This window comes from Micrasema longulum, unplaced genomic scaffold (assembly GCF_059751315.1).
Source record: "Micrasema longulum isolate JH-2025_06_02 unplaced genomic scaffold, ASM5975131v1 h1tg000995l, whole genome shotgun sequence".
Classification (NCBI taxonomy): Eukaryota; Metazoa; Arthropoda; class Insecta; order Trichoptera; family Brachycentridae; genus Micrasema; species Micrasema longulum.
Genome location: NW_028278183.1, coordinates 251,530 through 274,385, shown reverse-complemented (window position 1 = coordinate 274,385; position 22,856 = coordinate 251,530). Strand labels below are relative to the sequence as shown.

General features: G+C 31.8%; 2 protein-coding genes across 3 annotated transcripts; both read left to right on the top strand.

Moving 5' to 3' along the window:
* The first annotated feature begins 235 nt into the window (after positions 1-235).
* LOC148277686 (sodium-coupled monocarboxylate transporter 1-like) lies at positions 236-17,693 on the top strand. Of its 2 annotated transcripts, XM_088232551.1 has the most exons (14): positions 236-765; positions 1,557-1,716; positions 5,667-5,732; positions 7,045-7,096; positions 7,935-8,002; positions 8,090-8,244; positions 9,086-9,226; positions 10,855-11,073; positions 11,595-11,737; positions 13,592-13,719; positions 15,025-15,218; positions 15,915-16,113; positions 16,187-16,270; positions 17,641-17,693. In XM_088232551.1, the coding sequence occupies exons 1-13, from the start codon at positions 548-550 to the stop codon at positions 16,253-16,255; spliced, it is 1,812 nt and encodes a 603-aa protein (XP_088088677.1). In that variant the 5' UTR covers positions 236-547; the 3' UTR covers positions 16,256-16,270; positions 17,641-17,693. The 2 variants fall into 2 exon arrangements, with proteins under 2 accessions (XP_088088677.1, XP_088088678.1); XM_088232552.1 differs by lacking the exon at positions 17,641-17,693 and having other exon boundaries at positions 16,187-16,450.
* Positions 17,658-22,400, top strand: LOC148277685 (uncharacterized). Its single transcript, XM_088232559.1, has 4 exons — positions 17,658-17,764; positions 19,583-19,859; positions 20,646-20,766; positions 22,130-22,400. Exons 2-4 carry the CDS (start codon positions 19,626-19,628, stop codon positions 22,273-22,275), a joined length of 501 nt encoding a protein of 166 aa, XP_088088685.1. The 5' UTR covers positions 17,658-17,764; positions 19,583-19,625; the 3' UTR covers positions 22,276-22,400.
* Positions 22,401-22,856: the final 456 nt, after the last annotated feature.

The window sequence follows — 22,856 nt, the reverse complement described above, 5'->3', positions numbered from 1 at the left end:
CAAACCCTAACAGAAAATTTCTCCCAAATAAAATACTGGTGTAAATTGTGAGAACACCGCAGTAATGGCGCATTATTACTCTGAGAAGAACATAAATATTAGTTTTTTATAAATATTTGTTAATGCCCCATTTTCAAATCTTGTCTTTTTTACCTACCTACGCTAGGCAACCTACTCGTACAAACATATATTATATATAATAAACTCTCAAGTGACCATGCTATATACAACATTCAGTCAAGTTACCCACGTAATCAATTTATTATATCTATGTACGTTTCGTATCGTACATCAAATGGATAACCGTTTTGATTTAGGCATTGAATACACATAGACTTATCACGTGAACAGGTTAAGAAATATCGCACTAGGACAATTTGATCCTTGCTCAATTGAAATCAGTACTAACTCGAGTTCGGTTCTTGCCTAGGACAACAAAATATACAAAGTAAAGATTCGTCGCATTGATTATTTAATTATATTAGCACCATGAATTAAAACATAGTTTGACGCTTTGTCGGCGTATCTGAACTGAATCTTTTTAAAAATGGAGGAGCAAAATAAAAGCTTTTTAAATGTCGACGAGTTGGGGATGTCAATGCGCCATTTTGGATGGCCAGATTACCTAGTGTTTGTTTTAATGCTGGTTATGTGCTCGGGGATCGGAGTGTACTGGGGGTTCATGAAGAAACAAGATGCCGATGATTACCTTATGGGAGGAAGGAACATGAAAGTGTTTCCAGTTTCCGTGTCTCTGGTAGCCAGGTGAATACTTTTGTCTTTGGTGTGAATAAATCTTTGTTTAGAATCCAAACAATTTGACACATTTTTGCCGTAAGAACATTTAAAACATGTATTCTAAAATCTTTTTTTTTACATGTATCGTAGATAGCTTTGAACGGTAGGTTCTAAGATGATGTTTTGGGCTTCTAAAGAAAACGTTTGAAACGTAACAATTTAGCCAATACCATATATTTTATTGTTAAAAATTAAGCATTAAAAATCTTCGGTAAATTTTGAAAACCTATAATTGGAATATTTTGAGTATTTACGAGTATGTTCAAATCTTTGTATACTGATACTCGAATTTTAACCCTATTAGTATATCTTCTAAAGAGACCAATATCTAAACAAAGATGAAGAATTTATTGGATTATTAGGGTACGTGTAAATTTATTTATTATTTCAGTATTTCAATATTTTAATATTTTAATATTAGGCTTTCTAATTTCAAAATACTGAAAATTTTCGAATTCTGAATAAACCCAAAAATACGAAAATAAGGAATTCGAATAATCCTTCTTAAAAACTGAATAATTAATATATTTCGCAACTTCGCAATACAGTGTAAAATGAAATGAAATAAGAAAACATTACCAGCATTAATAATAATAACGTGTCATTATCCCTGTAAATGCCTAGCCTTCTATATACTCTTCTCAAAAATATTTTCCCAACACTAATAACAAAGTTTTTATTTTTGAATAATTTACCATCAAAGAGAATGCCGAGTCGATATAAAAATAAAAATAAATTACTTAAATTATGTTTTGCAGTTTTATTTCAGGTATATCTCTCCTCGGAACTCCCACAGAAGTGTATGTTTATGGTATGCAGTACATGTACATCATAGGAGGTGTTATACTAATGGCCTTTATCCTGGCTTACGTCTTCTTACCAGTGTTCCATGATCTCAAAGTCACATCCTCGTATGAAGTAAGAGCTAAAACTATGATTTTTTTTAAATGAAGAATTCAGTTTCTGGTGTCTGCTACAGAACTGAATTCACCTGAAATTATATAATGACCAAATAAATTAAAAATGAATAAAACATCGCCGCCGTTTTGGCAAAAACCACTAACCTAAACCCTCATTTTGAGAAATCGCAATTTAAAAGTTTGGAGACCAAGGAAAAATCTTTTTTTGTATTTTGGAGGTTTTATGTACGAGTATACAACATAATTTATTCATATATTTTTATTAAATTCCACTAGTAACTTTTTCCTTCTGATACTTTTTCTTTGTTGAAAAAAGATTTAAAAGCTTTTTAACTAGGCAAGAGGACTAAAATTGTGGTTGCTTGTAATGCTCGAGGTCCCAGGTTGTATTCCTGTAAAGTCGTCATGAAATATTGGTTTTTAAAGCGGGTTTACGCGGAAATGTTTCACTGTTTTCGGACTAGGGATTCCAGTCTCAACACAAATTTGAGTTTCTGACGAGACGAGACTCGGACACCAAGTTTCGAAATTTTGAGACTATTCGAAACTTCGAGACTATTCGATATTAACGATACTTCTTATGAAAAAATAGTGCATTTATTAAATAAACCACACCAATGCATACATTCAATGAAACTTTGTATTAATGTGAATAGAAAACATACCAACGGACTATCTATTATATGTATATCTCTAAATCACAATAGCCCAACTAGTTAAGGGTGATGTCGGCTAGCAATCAACAGCCATCATGCGGTAAAACAACTTTGTGACTGCAAATTGATAGTAGATCACTTTGTTGATCCGGAATATAAAAAAAGAGTTTTCCACACTCACAACACTAGAAAAACTAAGGGTTCCCCGGTCGTTCCCCGAATTACAAATTACTTCGGAGAACGGATAATAAATTGCGTTATTCCAAGGTTGTTCAATGATCTCCGTCAAACCATCATTAACATGAAAGATCTTAAATTGATAAAAAAAGAACTGATGAAATATATTCTAAATATATATTCTGTAGAGTCTGTTAAACAAAAATAAATAAATATGTATAATATAAATAAAAGAATGTAAAAAAACAATGTGTCCCACCGAGAAGTCTTTAGACTTAGTGGGTAACAAATTGTAATAAACGCTGCTCTGCAGCACTGAAACTGAATGCCCCAGACAGAACTAAGATGAAATATGTGCAGCTTTTGCAAACATTCGAGCAGTGCCACACTGCCACATTACCACACTGACCCAGCCTCAGTCTAATGAAAAAATGGCTTTTTTTTGTGTTTTGAAATTTATTTATTAACCCTCACAGATTATTACATTCATTTTACAAAAACAATATATCATTTTTTATTTATACTCTCTTGTTGATAATTATATTTTTTACGCCTTTTGAAAAGTTTTCGTCTGAGTCTTTTGTTTTGTTTTGTCTGGTAGTTTATTGTATAATTTCAGTCCCTGATTTATAAGTCTCGATTTTCCTGATATTATTGTATTATGTCCATGTTTATTACAATGTTTTTCAAGTTTGAGTTCTTCTTTTTTTTTTATACGCCTCCACTCGTTTGCGAGTGATTTTGGCTCTTAGAAACAAGAATAAGAAATTTAAAGAATATACTCTTCAGTGAACGACAAAAAAAACCCATACCCACGAAAAAATATAATATAATGTGAGGTAGTTAAAATCAGTATGAAAGAGTTATGTGACAATAAAATATTATTACCGTCTAAATTAAACGTAAACATAACATGAAATTTTGGGCCAAAAGTAAAAAGGGACATTCAATTATACTTATTTTTTAAATTTTGCAAATAATATTCAACAAATTCAAATATTTTTATTATTTGTCCTTAAGAATTTAGTCAGAAGTAAATAAGTTTCCAAATCATTCTGGGCGAGTAAAAATTTTACGTTAAGAGGGAACGTATTATATTCTTCACAAATATTTTGAAGGAATTCGCTTCTTTTGTAGCGAACAGATGATCTAATGTCTCATCATCATTTTCACAAAGACACATTGCCGAAGTAAAGACACCTATTCTCGATAAATGCGAGGCAACGAGACAATGTCCTATTCTCATTCTTGATATTAAAGAGATGTTCAATTTTGATTGCTTTTCGATTTCAAACCATGGTGTAATGGGGATGGAGCATCGAATACTCTTATAAAACAACCCAGTCGAGGAATTCTGCCAGAAAATTTTCCACTCAGATCTGATTTTATTAATTATAGTTGGTACACAATCATCAGTAGGACGACTAAAGGAGTGAGGGATGCTTCCTTCGCTAGGTGATCAACTCTTTCATTTCCAGAAATTCCGATATGCGAAGGAATCCAACATAAGGTCACCTTGAAATTTCTCTCGAACGCAAAAAATATAAGATATTTCATTTCACAAATTAGTCCATCATTACTACCATAAATTCCAGATTTTAACTTTTTGATCAGACTTAGGGAATCAGTAAATATTATTGACATAGGAATCTCAAGGTGTATAACTTCCATTAAAGCCTCTTTTAGTGCAATGCACTCGGCAGTAAAAACTGAGGAATCGGAAGGCAATATGAAAAGTCTACTTAATTGAAAAGTTGGAATATAAAATGCCGCACCACAAGTTTTAGTTCTTTGTCTACAATAATATCAGTGGCTAACTTATGAATAAATTTGAAAGATTCTAATTGAAAACGTTCATTCATATTTAATTGCTTAGTTTTTTAAAAGATTTCTTCAGTTGGCGTTAGATAAAGGAGGTCATATACTAGCTTCAATATTTTATTTTGGTGTCGTTGTAGTCTGTCTATGACATTTTGGTTTCCTGTTCCCATAGTGGTTACATATAACATATTATAAATTTAATATAGGCTTCATACATAAGAATTTTTTCCGTTTTGATCTGGCGAGTGTGTTTTTGCTTTAAATTCTTATACTCGTATGCAGAGACAAAACCTAAGGTGAGGAAAGTACATTCTATTGTCTTAACCTTCGGGTTATTCTCTGCATATGAGATTAGAATGTACTTTCCTCGCCTTAAGTTTTGTCTCTGAATACGGGTATTAGTGTAGCCTGAGATTGTAAAATTCTACCTTCATTTTCATTATTATTTTGAATGATATTCTCACTCTTTAAAAAAAAAAGTATAAAAATTACTTGATATCAATGTGTTCTTCACCCCCTCGAGAGCGTTCGGAATCGTACTGCTGGTCTAGAAATTTCGATACTACCATCTCGAGAGTTTCAATATTGAAAATTTCTCGAGATTCTCGAAATTTCGAGAGTCTCAAGTCTCGAATGGAAGCCCAAGACCGGACTGATGACCCCCCCCCCTATATTGTGCGAAAAAGACAACTGTACCTCAGACTGACTATTTTGAGAAAGAATATCAAAATGAATTTTTACGAGTCGCTACTTATTCCATTTTTCACAATTATTTATTATATTTGTATGCCGTACGTCCGAAGACGGCAGATAAAAATGGGCGCAAAAGCTCATAAAAATGGGTTTTTGGATGGTCCTAGCTCCTATAGGAAACAATTTATCAAAGAAAAACGATAAAGATAGAAATACGCTAATGGTAAATATCTAGTTTGTGTAAAAAATTACTGCTCTTGTGCCATATTCCAGCGAGAAAATACAAGAATACGTTTGTATTAAGAAAATTCAGAAAGTATTTTCTCTTAAACGTAAAACTGATCACGTTATCTTTTTTTAGTTGCACTTCCTAAATTAGGTGTGAATAATAATTATACTAGTATGTTTTATTAACATTCATGTTTTAAAATGTATGCGTTTTCTCGACAATAACTTAATCATAAATTAATGTATTAAAATATTTTGTTGGTTGTTTGTTAAGGTGTATTGAGCGCGTATTGTTTTTTGTTGTATGAAGTATCCAAGATAATGGCATTTTACATTATTTATGACCTGTTAAACTCTTATATTTTTTTCACAGTATTTAGAAAGACGGTTCAATAAAACAATGCGGCTTTTTGGATCAGTTCTCTTCACGATAAGTCTTGTAAGTTTTTACCTAACAATAACATGTTTTTATGAATTATTTTTACTTTGTGCACACCCTGAAATAAGTTGTTATAATTGCATGATTATAGATTCATTGTTTTAGTGACTTGTATCCAGGGCGTTGGTAATAATAGTAATAATTCAAATTGATCTTGTTAAATTTATATTAAATAGTCCAGATCTTGTCTTGATGTCCTTTATGTTAGTCAATTCTTATTTTTTAATGATTTCTGCTATGCCCAGAATTCTTAGGTCTGCCAACAAACATACCAGTTTTGATTTATTTGATAACAAGTTGTCTTCTTTCAAACGATCACTGAATAAAATTCAATTATAAACACATCTCTCTCGCTCCCACTCCCACAAAGTCTACTAAATACCATTGTGTCTTTTTACTTTTCTTTATAATAATTTTCTGCGTGTAAATATGTCATTAAAAATGCCCATTGAGCGTGTATATAAATAAATAGTTCTAATGGATTTTTGTAATTGGATAAATAAATACAATTTTTGCTACCGTGCCGTGGAAGTACGGCCCTACGGGATATTGGATACAAAAAATGTTTTCCTAGGCGCAGTAAAAATAAGAGCATAATTTTGGACGTAAAAGTTTCTTGAAAATGTATGAGAAAAAAATTGGTTTTAATAAAATCTAACTACTTTGCATGACGTCAATAGTTCTTCCAAATCAACCAATGACAAGAGAGTTGTAATAGATAAATCAACTGACCAATAAGCAGAACCCACCAAGAATAAGGGAAAGAGAACTTGAGACGTTACACACGAAGTAATTTCAAAAATACAAAACTTTAAAAAATCATAGCGCCGGTAATACGATACAAAAAAAATAAAAAATTAAATTGACTTGTTTAATAGTTGTAATGTTTAATAGTCTATCAATAAATTAAATAGGCACTGAAATTCCCCCATTGCAATTTGGTCATGAGGATAAATGACAATATTCTAAATAAGCATTTTATAAAATTTCATTCACTCAGAGTAAAAGGGGCAATGAAGGCAACAGAAATTAAATTTTAATTTGGGTTTGTGAAATACAAATTTTAAAAAGCAGCTCGATTTTTGACAAAACCCAAGTTGAAACTGATACACTCAGTCTTTAACGGCTTTCGGGTACGTAGAGGGAGTGATTTCACTGTCCATCATAAACACATTTTTTTACCAAATTATCAAAAACGCCAATTTCAAAGAAATGTATTGTAAAATAAATATTTAATGCACAAACTAAGGTAAATTTTGTTTATCTTTTTTATTCATTAATTATTATGTTTAAAGCATTTACATTATTTTAGATAACTTGGCTACCCATTGTTATATACGTTCCTGCCTTAGCATTTAATCAAGGTAAGTTTGCATATCTACACAATTATAGTATTGATTGAAAGGACACTAAAACATAAAAAGTTAGAAAACAAAATAGTAATATATAATTATAAATAGCAGAAACTTTGTCTAAAATAGAATTCGATTCATTAAAATGCCTTTTTTTACTGGCATTGATATGTCTAAAATACAAATACGATTGTAAAGAAATGTTTATTTAAATTATAATAATCTTCCTAATGAACCAAAAACTATTAAAAATAATATATCAATAAATAAATTTAAAGTTAATCTAAAGATTTTTTTTAACTCGTGTAAAAACAACATTAAATTTTAATTAGTATGAATGTATTATTGTTTTATGTTTTTTCTTTACATATCTTATCTTTTTATTTTTCTTTTCATGTACCTACTCGTATTTAAAATTATATAAACTCTTATTAATAAACAACTAAAACAGTGTAAGTCACTCTCTAAGCACAAGACCTAGTCTCTTTTTTTGGAGACTTACAGTGATAACATTTACTAGATGCGTAAAAGTAGATATGTTTAGAATTTTACAAAAACATGTACACTTTATGAAATTTATGAATAATTTTTTTTTTTTTTTTTAATTGTTTGTTTAAATTTTATATTCTTGGAAAGCCAACAGACACGAATTATTTTATAAATCGAATATGTAATTAAATACATAATATAAATCTAAGAGGCTTTTTCATAATTAAAACATTTTAATAATGTCGAATATAAACATAAGTACATAGCACCTAATCCATTTAGTGGATTAGAATGAATTTTCAAATCAAAATCTGTCTTTTAAATTACAAAATAAAAATTTACATTCGATTTTTTTTTTCAGTAACAGGAATTAATGTCCACATTATAACACCCGTTGTATGCATTGTGTGTATATTCTATACATGTGTGGTAGGTACAAAATTATTAAAAAATATGGAATTATTATTATTAGTTAAACTGTCATTTTCGAGTCATAACTTGATCCTTTATTTTCAGGGCGGTCTTCAAGCCGTCGTATGGACTGACGTTATTCAGACGATTGTGATGTTTGGAGCGATTTTAGTTGTCGCTTTTAAAGGAACCATCGATATTGGAGGATTGTCTGTTGTTTGGGATAGAAATATTGAAAGTGGAAGGATCGAAGGACCCAAGTAAGTAGGTATTAAATAAATATTAAATAGTTCTTACTGATCCGACAACTAAAAGGTGTAACACCTAACAATTTCAATAATCCAGTACTCTACAATTTGTTTTGATTATATTTGTTGAGGAAAAAAATATTGACATACTCGTATATTTCATTTTCGTAGTAAAATAATTTGGTATCAATTTGGGAATGATTTCAAATTCAAAGTCAAAATGCGCGTGCGTAAATAAAGATTCCTTTGAATTATTTCATTTAGGTTTTGATTGATTTTTAATTTTAATTAATGAGGTAGTTCAGTGCTACGGAATATTGAATATAAAAAATGTTTTCTTACACGCGGTAATAATTAAAGCATTCAATTGTACGGCGAAGTTTCTCGAAAATGCATGAAAAAAATTGCAAAGTATTGGTCAACCACCAATCAACGATAGCGTTGGCATGTGTTGTGATAGATTTCTGGTTTTCGGTAAGCTATTTTGTTCAACGTTTAGTATATTTTGACAACTACGAGGTTCTACTTTTAAAAGTCAAGACAACTTACCGATGAGAACTCGTAATGTTACGGACAAAGTAATTTCAAAATTACAACACGTATAAAATTCATAGCGATAAAAATACGCTCCGTAAAAATACAATTTTTGGCTTAGTTTGATAGTCTATTAAAAAATAAAATTATTTTTCAAAAACGCTCAACTTCCTCATTGAACAGACTTTCATCGTACAAAATTTTAATGCTTAGTAATTAATTCCATCAATTCGGATTTTCATCAATCGCTTCCTTTAAGATACAAAAATAACTGTTTTAGGATAACGTTATTAATTTATTTACAAAACTATATTTTCAGTTGGGATCTAGATCCACTATCAAGGCATACAGTGTGGGCTTTGGTTTTTGGTGGATGTTTTTATTGGCTAGTGGCAAATGCCGTAAGCCAGACGATGGTGCAACGTTACATGTCTTTGCCAAATCTAGCTTCAGCTCAGAGGTAAGAGTGTAAAAAACGATCGTTTTTATTTCTTCTTCTTCTGGTTTAACTCTCTGAGATTGATTTGAATCTCCTTCTCCATTCATTCCTGTCTTCAGCGGCTCTCTAACTGGCAATATTGTGAAGTTCATATTATCTCCTTTAATTCATTCAGGGCACTCTTGATTGAAACCAATCGAGGTATTTTTTATGGATGCTTATTTTAGTCAATTTAAAATAGTATGGACAGCCGGATAGCCGTTTGAATTTTTCGGGATTGTAAATCTACAAATAATTTAATGTACTAATTAAATGAGAGATTTAAACTTAAGTTCGTTTTGTTTTGTAGACCAATAACTAGTTTTATCGCTTTCAAGACACCGTCGTATTGATCAAATATTTGCTCTGCAAAATATGACAGAAAAATTTCTGACCAAACACCAATAGCTTTTCTGCACATTTGTCAATCTGTAAAAAGCAAAGAGAAAATGTGTAGAAGGTTTTATCGGAGTATGGAGTAAATGGTAACCTGACACGGGCTATTGCGTCACTGTTTAAGGATAGCACAATATGTGTGAGGTTCAATGGGTCATTCTCATCGTGATTTGATATTCTTAAAGGAGTCAAATGGGGACATGTAATGTCACCATGGTTGTTCGACGTATACATTGATAACTGGAAACAAAAATTAGTCATACAACTGTTAACTGTATTTTGTGTGTTGATGATGCCGTGCTTCTTGCTGGCAGCAAAGAGGTTCTGCAATAATTGGTCTACGATGTGCGCAAGAAAAGCGTTTGCTTCTGAAGATTGATAAATCGAAAGTAATGGTTTTTGAACACGGTCAAAGTATAACTAAATGTGAGATCAGTGTAAACGGAGATATTCCAAATTAGGTTAAAGAATTTGTGTATCTGAGAAGTATGTTTACTAGGGATGGAAAGACCGAGAAAGATATTGAAAGGAAGGTGAGTGCCGAGAATAGGGTGAACGGTGCACTGAAATCAAACAAATGTTTTTCGCAGGAGGCAAAACTAGCAGTTCACAATGTAGTTTTAGTGCCAACCCTTATAAATGGGAGCCAAGTATAGAATGGGAAAAATAATTATGAAAGTAGGTTTAATGCTGTCGAAATGCGATCTCTCGGGCAATATGTGGTAAAACGATGTATGATAAGTGCACAAATGTCGAGATCCGTGAACTATGTAGGGCTTAGACAAGCATTATCGTCAGAATCAAGAAAGGGGTGGTGCGTTGGTTTGGACATGTAGAATGAATGGACAGCAAAGGAACGGTTAAAAGGATCTACGATGCGAATGTTTATGAATGCAGAAAACGAGGAAGACCGAGAAATACACGGCACGATCAAGTCCAACAAATACTTGAAGTAGGGCTGTCAAGACAGTTAAGTAGAATAATTGGAGTGCGTGCAAAAGTCTGTATGCAAAAACAGAGTGATATGGCATTCTATCCTCTCTGCCTAACCCTACGGAGAAACAGCGTGTTGGCTGGTTCGTTTTATCTAACTGGCCAAACCAATAAAAAACTAAGCGGACCTATTATTTGTTTTTGAATATGTAAATTTCTGCAAAATTCTTTAAATATATTTCATTGACTAATTGACATGTCTCATTCGTTGTTGGTTTCAGAGCCGTACTGCTGTTCATTATAGGAGTTACATCATTGTTGTTTGTATGCAGTTACTGTGGAATGTTAATATACGCGACATATCACACGTGCGATCCTCTAACTACTCAGTTAGCGAGGGCCAAAGACCAGCTGTTACCACTGTATGTGATGGACGTATTGGGCGAACTTCCCGGATTACCAGGACTATTTGTAGCTGGCGTTTTCAGTGCAGCTTTAAGGTTTAAAACAGATATTTCTTTACAGCGAATCGAGCTAGAAGCCCCTTTTACAAAGCCTACGCTTTAATTACTGGCTAAATATGAAGTAGTTTAAAATTTTTATTATTTATTTAGTTTTTAATTATGATGATATTATAGGACGCGTCCTATAACACACGTTTTTAGTAAAATTTCTTTGCATATTATATTTTATGCTTTTAAAGGCATATCAAGGTCTTCGAGGCTACAGTCTCAGGCTGGAGAAAACGAGATTCAATCTAAATCCACGGAAGCATTTCCTGAGCTATAGGGTTGTTGATAGTTGGATTAAGCTCCACAATAGCTGATCTGTAGTCTGTAGTCCCAATGGGTTTAAAAATGGACTAGATTTGTTTCGGAAAAGTCAAAGTGCGCCAACAGATAACTTTCATTAAAATACATTTAAACATATCAGCTTTAAGCTGCTCGCTCAAAATTAATATAACAATAATAATATAATTGATTAAAAATATTCAAAAAACACATTTCTTTCATTTTTATAGCTCCCTTTCTACTGGCCTCAACTCAATGGCAGCTGTTGTTTTGGAAGACTTTTATAAACCATTTTCAAAGAAAACGCTTTCCGAAAAACACACCAATGTTTTAATCAAGACTGTTGTACTAATTCTTGGAGTGATATGCCTGGGTATGTAGTTGTAATATATTTTATTAATACATTGTTAATATTCATTAAGTTATCGTTAAAATATTAAATTCCTCTTGCAGTGAAACGGACTCGAGTACTCGCCGCTCCACCTCAACTACATTATAATTTTCCACCACGTTTCCGCACAGTTTAAAATAACCCCAAAATGTTCATATTCGGCTGAATCGTGAGAACTAAATACTTTAAATACGTGACGTATTCGTATAATCTTGCTGCGCAATCACTTATTTGAGTTTCACCGGTGTAAATTGGAAAATATTCCAAAACTGCTATTTTTATTTATTATTACCATGCTTTTTATTTATATAGCCAAATGTCAAGAAAAGCAGTCGCCATAGTAATTGTAATTTAATTTTAACTTTTTTAATGTAAAGTATAATGTAATAAAGTAAATGCCAATTTTTCGCCAGTGAACTGTATTTATTTACGGGGAAAACAAAAAACAAACCGACACGAGCGTTGACTTAGAGATTGCACACGCGATGACTTATGACTGCGATGACTTAAGCATGTTCATTATTGTTCATTGTGATCGCTCAAATGCTTAACATGTTTTTAAGCACGTCGATAGTTATTTGGGATTTAGCTACTGGGGTGATATTCCAAACGCTCTAGCGGCCGTAGAAAATTTTGTATGTAAATACACGAGGTAAAAGTGTTTTCTACGGCCGCAAGAGCGGTTCAGAATAGCAACGGAGGATATTCAATGTATCTAGACTATATTAAAGATCTTAGTGTCAGGGTGTTTGCTTACTATGCAAAAGGTCTCGGGTTCGATTTCCCGAGATGAAATATTTAAGGGTAAATTTGCAATGTAACATTTCATAGTTATACTGGCATCTTACAACATCTTTCCTTCATGTTACAATCGAGATATTCTGCCGTTCATATGCCTACAAACGTACTCGATGCATGTTGCCGTCACGTGACGATATTCAAGGATCGAACATATTCCTTTTCCTCAAAATATACAAGACGTATTTATTGGAATGGAGATACAAGTTCCCTACATCGAGCTATTGGGAAAAGTCCAAAGATGTGCTACGAAAACCCCAAAATTACTTTTAAAAATGCCTTACCGCGGTAAATTAAAAGCACTATGACTTACATCATTGAAAGAACGACGGAAAAAATGGGAGTTGATAGAAACTTTTAAGATTGAAAATTTTGGGCAAATTATAAGAGCGCTAATATTTCTTTTTTTTTTTAAATAATTATGTATCAAATAAAATCTCAAATACCAATTTACGGGGTCATAACTGAAAGCTCTATCCCCACCTTAGAGAAGTAACAAGAGTCGCCCATAAGGAAAAAACAATTATATGATGATTAATCACGAAGTTGGTTACAGATTACAGCAATACAATGACCGTAGGTACTCGGGTCGAGAATTTTAAGTGCAAACCGAAACCGTCCGTTACACATTTGATGTTAAACCAAATCCAAAATTTGGAACGCTTTTGTTCTATGCAATAGAGCTAAAAGGCTTCTCTAGTTAATTATAATTCTGAGGAGAAACTTCCTTTCCAGCAGGGTAGTTTCTGACTGAAATAGATTTCCAAGTCTAGTTGTCCATTTCGTTTCGGTCAATATTCAAAAATTCTATTCAAAAACCGTTTGGATGTTTATTTTTAAGGAAGATCACAGGCGAAAGCAGTGTACGTGATATGAGGGCGTCAGCAAAGGCTGCCTGCTTATACCTTACAAATAATCGTATTTGGTAGCAACTTGCCACATACATTTGACGATCGTCAAAGAAAATCGATTGGATTTAAGCATTAGTGTATATTTGATGAAATACAATATTTTTTATATTTTTGAATATTTTTTTAGGTTTGGTGTTCGTGGTAGAAAAACTTGGAACAGTTTTACAGCTCACAATGAGCTTAAACGCAGTTACGAATGGAGCTTCTTTAGGAATATTTGCAATGGGTTTACTGTTGCCAAGAGTTCATTCAAAGGTGTTTATTACCTAGTAAAATTATTATTACTCGTACAATACAGTGTGTAGCAAAAACTTTGTTGTAATTTAACAAATTTCAGCATACACATTATAGTAAAACAAAAATACAACAGTTTCAAACAATCACATTTCAAAATACAACATTTTCAAATACGGGTGATAATATTTTTTATGCAACATTGTGTTTATTAAATGAACTTTTATGTTTTTTTATTAATGCTAGTTTAAAGAAATTGAACAGTAGGCCCTCTACTTCCGCACATAATTCGTTCTTGAAAATGTATGCAAATGATGAATGTTCGAAAGTCGAGGGATATTTAATAAAACATCACAAATTGTTTTTTAAAATATTTATTTTGTTACTGTTGTACATTAAAAATATTTATTTATGAATATATATATTTCAGTTTATAAGGCGATTCTTTATAAATTCGCCAAGAGGTTAAATACCACCCTATTTCTTCTTTTCTTGATAAAGAGTTCTGTTACACGCTTTGTTCACTATTAGGATCACATTCGTATGAGGAACTTCAGCCCTACGGGAAATTGTATACAATAAATGTTTTCTTGCGCGCGGTAAAATTAGAGCATTAAATTGTACGGCAAAGTTTCCTAAAAACGTACGAAAAAAAAAAAAAAAAACATTTTAATAAATACGGACTACTTTGATTGACGTCACTGGTTCATATGAATCAACAATATGAGAGCTGTGAAAGATTTCCGGTTTGCTTGCCATGGATGGACCAATGGGAAGAACTGAATGAGAATAAGCGGAAAAGAACCTCTGACGTCACACGCGGAGTTATTTCAGAAATACAAAACTTTAAAAGATTGTAGCGCTAATAATGCCATATGTAAAAATTGAAAAAAAAATGTTTTGACTTAGTTTAATCGTCTTTTAACTAATAAAATAACAGAGCTTCACCTCTCAAAAGTGTTTTTCCTCTTTGTTACAATAAATTTTAACCTGGGGAGTGGAATCCAACCTTGTCTAAAAACATTTTGACATACTCAAAATACTATTGATACAAGCAATATTACAATAAAAAATTTTCATCGTTAGAATTCGTTTGGCATATTGCAATTTTTTGAATAAAGTTAATTTTGACTATTTGTAGAGCAAATTTTTTTATAGGTAAACATAAAAAAAACCTCTTTTTTTATTATCTGACTAATAAAATAGACGTCGATATAATATGCTGCTAGTTTGAACTGTTGTATTTTACATTACGTAGAATTTTTGTACATGCCTAATTGAAATTATTATTTTTTATGAGCTGGTTTAAAATTTGTATTTTTAAAGGGAGCGTTGATTGGCGGTATAACGGGATTGATAGCTATGGCTTGGGTGTGTTTTAGCGCCCAAGCAGCGATAGCGAGAGGGGATTTGACCTTTCCAGAAAAACCCGTCAGCACAGATAATTGTCAATATGTTTTTTCACCAAGCAAACTCCATGTGTTGGGTCAAAGTAATATCACAGACATACAACATACTGAGTAAGTAATAAAATCATGCTAGATAAAGGAATTAGAAATTTATCTTCAATTTTATCTACAAAGTAAAATTAAGTTTTCTGTATGAAAAGTAGAATATGCTTACTTTTTTTCTCTAAATATGCTCAATTATAGGTTACCGACGAAAATACTTTGAATTTTCTTACAAATATACACACTTTCTTGCATCAATATCGATTTCAGTTTATACCAGCCTCGTGGTGTAGGTCAGCGCGTTTGCCTACCATGCAAGAGGTCTCGGGTTCAATTCCCGGCATGGTTGATATGAAATATTTATTCAAAGGGTGTCTTACAATGGAATATTTCACAGTCTCTGGACTGATATCTGAAGGGTAAGACTGATCATCTTGCCTTCGTGTAACAAAAATGATCAAGATACGCTGCGATTGATGTACCAATGCAGTGCCCTATGCACCATTAGGTGCGGAAAGGGAATAGTGATGATGATAAATAATGAACGTTTATACCGTCTCAGTATATACCGATGAAGATGGCCGTTCATAATCGCAGCCCCTGGACTGGCACCGGAAGCGTCTTACCTTCATGTAACAAAAATGATCTAGGTACGCTGCAGTTGGTGCCAATGCAATGCAGTGCCCTATGTACCATTAGGTGCGGAATGGGGAATGATGGTGATTTGTTTCTGATTTTTTAACATTTTATTTTTTTTCTTTTCAGTGAGATATTTATGCTGTACCGTTTGTCATACCTCTGGTACACATTATTAGGATCAGTGATATCGATGACTGTTGCTTTTGTTGTCAGCTTGTGTTGGCAACCGGTGGATTTAAAAACTGTTAACACAGCAGTTTTAGCTCCGTTTATAAGGAGATTTTACAAGTCTAATACGAAAGCTACTGAAGGCGAGCTTCAAAGGGTGATTAAATGCAGAATTTTATGATAATATGGTTTGTGATTCAATAAAATGTTGATTTATTGTCTTTTTTCAGAAGAACAGAGCTGAACTAATATCTTTATCGACTGAAGTGATTCAAACGTTTGATAAATACGAGGTGTAATGATATATAATTATTGTAAGAAAATATGAGTTGAACAGAATATAATAAATAGTAAGAATAACGATAATAAGATTGCAAAACTAAATTAATTAAGATTGAACTTGAATTATCATTATAAGGAAATGTGTTTGCCATTGTTGAATGGACTGAATAAATCTGTAAATAAATAAATAAATAATAATAATTAAAAAAAAGAAATGTTTTGTAAAATAGTAATTTGAAAGTGATTGAAATATCATTATTGAAATGATATTCAAAAGGAACAAAATGATTATTTATAAAAATATAAGTAAAAGACTATAACTTTAAGAGATATATAAAATGTTAATAATTATTTACAAATAATTGTGTTCAGTCAAATGTGTAAAGCGTTAATTATTAAGTTTTAAATTTAAATTAATATTATTACCTATCTTTAATTATGTGTATATTATAAATGATTATACATACATTGGCCTACATAATGAAATGTCTAAGAGAGCATACAAAAGAAGTTTAAAGGAGGAATTTCAATACCATTAAGATATAATCCAATTTGATTAAACCAGGGTTGTCAGATTATTTTGTTGAATAATTTTAAATTACAGCAATGATTTTCTATCCAGTTTTCTGTTACCGTGTTCTTAATTTCGAAGGAAACCAATAATCAAAATACAAATGAAAAATGCAAAATGGTGTTTGCAAATTTTGTTCCAATGGATTTGTAGCTTAGAAAAAAAGTTTTGAATGAGAGGGCATAAAATATTTTGTAAATGTCGTAGAAATTATTTGTATAATTTTGTGTAAATTTCATTATATTTCGAAAAGAGATAAGTCCACCTCCTTGTGTAGTGGTTAATTTGTTCACCTACCATTCCTGAGGTCCCAGGTTCGATTCCTGACAGGGTGGATGTGAAAAATAGTTTTGAATGGTTTTTTTAACTGCAGTGTTTCATTGTCCTGGACTAGCACCCGAAGCGTAAGACTGACCATCTTACCTTCATGTAACAGATCGAAATAAGCTGCATTTGGTTTGCCAGTGCAGTGCCCTATATACCACTGAGTGCGGAAATGGGAATTATGATGATGGTTTCATTATAATTTTTATTAGCAAATCCAAAACTGAAGGCTTAATTAAGGAATGTTAAAAATAATGCTAACCGAAATCATCGAAATTAATTTAAGAGTAAAAATGTTTTTATAAGCCAAGCCAAACTCGATCTCAATTTTTGTATACCCGAATGAATATTTTTTCAAACTCCCAGATTTTTTTTTTTTTAAGTTAAGGGATATTTTATTTCATTGATTTTTCATAACTTAGTTTATTGTAAAAATTGTATAAAAACAATGTTTGAAATCCTCATCCCTGGCAGAGAATTCAAGCTTTTGTATGGCTTCATTGGTAGGTGATTCAACGTAGTACTTTTGTGGAAACTCAACACATTATCTGGAATTATATGACGCACTGCTTCAGTCTTATTTACTTCTGTAATTACTTCTCCTCAAACTAGGAACAAGACCAGTTCAACCGTAAGTTATACTAAATTTTAACCATATAAATAAAGTAACTTGTGCACATTGAATTTTAGTATGCATTAAATATTAATGAGAAATTTATTATAAAATATTTTTATTAAAATATAAATATATTATTACAATTAAAAACCTCATACCAAAAAAGGAAAAAAACATCATGTACGAAGCTTATGTTAAAAGCAAATTGAGCTACATGATCATCTTCCGGGTAACCGGTAACGATACACAGCAGCTATCTGCTTTCTATTCATCAACTTCTAACTTATTATTACAGTCTGCATTACGTAATGAGTTAAACAGCCCGTAAAGTAATGCTGACTTCAATTTGTCAAATAAGTAAATAAATAATAAAGACTTAAAGACAACAAAGTAAAATTATTAAATTAACATACAAATTACCCTACCTGACCCTACGATTGAACTGTATGAAAAAACACACCAGTTTGACATAAAATACTTGACGAAAATTGAGATGATAAAAATTATATACAAAATTGCACTGAGTACATATGAGACAATGAAATAACATTAACCAAAAATGCTGATATACATAAATATAACATTAGAAAACAAAAACACTACCATATTAAAAAAGCATAGACAAATGTAGGACAGTAAAAAATACTATCTCTTCAATCGATGGTGATTACGCCTGACTCCAGGCATAGCTCGTCTGTAAACAGTCTCCCTCCATCTGGAACGGTCTTGTGCTCTTCTATAGGCATTTGTCAGTGATGATTCTGATAATTCAGTGAATATGCCGCTCCATCTTGTCGGTTGACCTCCACGCGACCTTGTCCCTTCGACACTTCCCAGGAGAATAGTTTTCTCCAAAATATCAGAGTTCCCACTGGAAATATGCCCAAAGAACTGCAGGATTCTTTTCTCGCACATGGATGTTAGTCTCTCGCCTATGTCCAGTTCCTGGAGTATAAATGTATTCGAACGTCTGGCCGTTCACGGAATCCGCAGCATTCTAGACTTAAACACAACAATGATTTACCTTACCACTTGAAAAGTTATGCTGGAGACAAATTTAAAATCAATCTGAAAAAGCACATGATGATTTCACTTTTCAGACGAGACATAACATGACTAGACCTTATGGTATTTTTTATATAGCCCTAATTGGTTTTTTGAAATAAATAATAAATAAGGAAACAATAATAACTTACTGTCAATCTGCTTCGCTGTTTTAAAGTACTGTAAATAAACTTCTAATAGCACAATATTTGGTTTGACGAGGCCATTTTTATATCAAACCAGATTGCAGCATCGATCCTACGGGTTTTCATTGTTACTTAACATCTAGCTATTTAGTACCTACTACCCAATTTATTTTTGTTCAGGCGGATAACGAATTTTGTTCACATTCCTTTAATCCTAAATACCAAATCCACGAAAAAAACAACACTTTGTAAAGAACAATTTAAGAAAGAAAGATATTTTTGAACGCAGCTAGCGTAAGGATAAGGATCTGGATCCTTAACGGATTGTAATGCCAGAGATAGTAAAGTATGTACCTACACCTTAAACCATTCATAGTATTCCAAATAAAAGAAGCAAAGACATGGCACGATCAAGTCCATCAAATACTTAAAGATGGACATGTCAAAAGTAGGAATAATCGGCGTGCGTGCATAAGAAGATGTATGAATGTAGAGGAAGCGAGGTCTGTATGCCAAGATAGAGTGTTATGGCGTTCTATCCTCTCTGCCTATCCCTACGGGGAAACGGCGTGATGGTTTGTTGTTGTTGTTGTTGTTATAATTATTTTATTAAACTGATTTATCCTGTTTAATTATTTTCTAGATTCAGAAGTTCATAATTCAAAATAATCAAAATTCTGTCCAAAATGGAGAATGCTTCTAGCAATAATTCTTGCGGTCTTCGAAGGAGATCTATGGGAAATGATCGCTCTGGTCAAAATCCACTTAAACTGGAAGTGGGATTCCAAATCACTGATGGCGGAGTAATCAAAGCAACTCCATCTCCGAGTGGCAACAAGAGGTTCCCCGAAGATGACAATAATAAGCCAAGTAGTTCCCTCACAGAGTTCCGTAAAAAGCAGCAATCGTTTGAGATTCATGTAAATATTTTTTGTCAATATTTGTTCAATATCATACGTAAATTAATATTCTCATAATTTATCAATAATTATTGAAAAAGAAAAAGATCAATTTTTCTAATGTATTGGCCCTATTTTAAATAAAACATTACAGACAGATCACAAATTTTGAGGCTAACTACCACGAAACAACAAAGTGGCTCATTTTTGTGTGTTCAAACAAAATTTTAGTGTCTTTGTTTAAACAATGAAGAAGTTCGGTGCTACGGGATATAGGACATAAAAAATGTTTTTTTACACACGGTTCAAAGTAGAAAATTTGATTGTACGGCAACCTAGAAAATGTATAAAAAAAATTAACTACTTTAAATGACATGACAAGTTCTTCTAAATAAACCAATGATAGAGTGTTGTGATAGATTTCCGGTTTCCAGGAAACAAACGTCACCATTGCCGTGGAATAATTACACTAATTACTTTTACGAGTTACTTTTAAATATTATGAACCAAACATTAATGGATATTAAAATAATATAAATTCAGCCAAATGAAGCGTAAATAGGTGCGAAGGTTTTCACGGTCACGGTTATCTATATGATTATTTTTTGGGTAACACCGTGTGTGTTGGATTTGTTCCAACGTTTCGGCAGTTCGACTGTTTACCCTGAAGATGGCTCCTGCAATGGTAGCCGAAACGTCGGAACAAATCCAACATGTGTGTTGGTATCACCCAAAAAATAAACATATTGGAAATGAAGTGTAGTTTTTGCAATTGTGAAATGACTAATTCTATTTGATATGTTTCAGATTGAGGATTGTGATGAGGAAGAAATGAGTGGAGGCAGTTCTGATGAAGGAGGAAGCCGGCCTATAACTCCGGTTCCCCCGCACTTACCTGACTTTAGCGGAAATACCACCCATCAAGAACGTAAGTCTCATAGTGACTAATGTCTATTTCTTCCTTATCATCTTGCTCGATGCTGAGTGTCTTGGTCTAATGGGATGTCAGGCACTAGGAATACAATAATCCTCCATTTATCCCGATCCTGGGCCAATGTAAATTTAGTAATTTGAACTATTGGTATTCTAACTATGTTCTTTGAAATATATAACAAAATTATCAAAGTCATCTAACTTTCACAGTGTATCGTTCCAAAATAATTACAAAATTAATAACACTAAACTAGGTTCTATGACCGCCACAAGTCGTAGATGTTAGCGCGTCGAAGAACTTTTTGTAATGAATCAATCATATACTTCCCTGGATTTTTAACTAAAGCATAAAACTGATCATCTATAAAGATGATAGGAGTTAGGAGTTATCAAGATGTTACAAGTAGCTTTGCTTGTAACAACCGTGTTCAGGACAAAGGCTTCAAATCACAATTCTGGAAAAAGTGGCTTTATAATTTCAAATTTGTTTTTAATCAATTGTGAGCGTCTTTGAACAATTGTGAACATTCTGACAAAAAGATTTAAGTTTTCAGTTCAAATATTTTTGATTTTAAACATATTACAGATAATGAAACCGCTTTTTCCAGAATTGTGGTTTGAAGCCTTTGTCCTGAATACGGTCGATATTATCCTAGGCATCATTAGGTACAAATATCAAAGATGAAAGTATCGTACAATTATTACCTGTATTAGTAAATTTTCTCTAAAAATCAATTGATTGCCTAAATTAAAATACAAAAAAAAAATATAGCACTTAGTAGATTTTCTTTCAATACACTACTTGAAATAGTATTGATTTAATCTTGCTAAAAATGATGTATTACATTTTTATTTATTACTTATTGTATTATTTGTATTACATTTTTATTTATTACTTATTGTATTATTTGCCTAGAATAATAGATTTATTTACTTAATAGTAAGAACATTTCAATTAAAAAACAAATTAATTATGCCATGATAAAATATGCAAATATTTTCTGATAAATTTATTTACCAAAGCATGTAAATGCACGTAGTATTAAAAACACAAAGCTATCTAACAAAATAATATGAATCAATTTCTGACAAAATTGAAACAAAGACAATGCTACTTCTTCTTCAACCTTGTTCTCTCCACTGCTGAATACCGGTCTCTTCCAAATGTTTCCACTCCTTTCTATCACCCGCTTTTATCATCCACGTTCTATCAGGTATCGAGGCAATGCCGACGACCAGTCTTTTTTGTGGTCTTCTAACACCCCTTTGTTTGCCCATGGTCATACAATACTACTATGGGAGATAAATGTTTTATTTTAAAGAAAATTATGCGTATTTAACAAGTTGCTTTGCTCTAGGTGAACCACGTGATTTCTTACAAGTATCTGAGAGAGACGTGGAATGCTTAACTGATGTGTCTGAGGGTGAATCAGAGAACGAAGACGAAATAGGGGAAGATCAAGAATTACCACCAAATACGGTTATTAAAAGAGTTCCATCATAAATATGTTTAAAGAATCTACTGTTGTAATCAATATTTAAAATAATACAATTATGTAGTCTCATTGAAAAATTAAATTATATCCCATAAAATTAAAAATATATACTAAATATTGTATTCCCGTATGAAACTAGATTTTATATTATTTATATTTATATTATTATATTTATTATGTATTCATGTGTAAGTATAAATGATATTTTTATTATTACGTCTTTATATAAAAAATTTAAAAAACCTTTTTGTAATAAAATATTACAATTAAACCGTTTTAAGCAATATTAATGTTTATCATATTTTTTTTTCTTCTTCTTTATTTCCTGTATTCTATGGATCACCAAAAACAAAAATTAATAGTATAATTTGAACTAAGGAAAAATTGGAAAACTTGTGTTGACATTTCAGATTATTTAGAAACATAATTCTATTTATAACCCTTAATAAAATATACATACAATTTCAATTCTCAATATGAATATTTTATTATATATTTATATTGATACGAGGTTTAAAAATATATGTAATATTTTAATTTAAATATGTAATTGTAAAAGCCTATTTTTTCTAAGATTGGTGTTTTGATT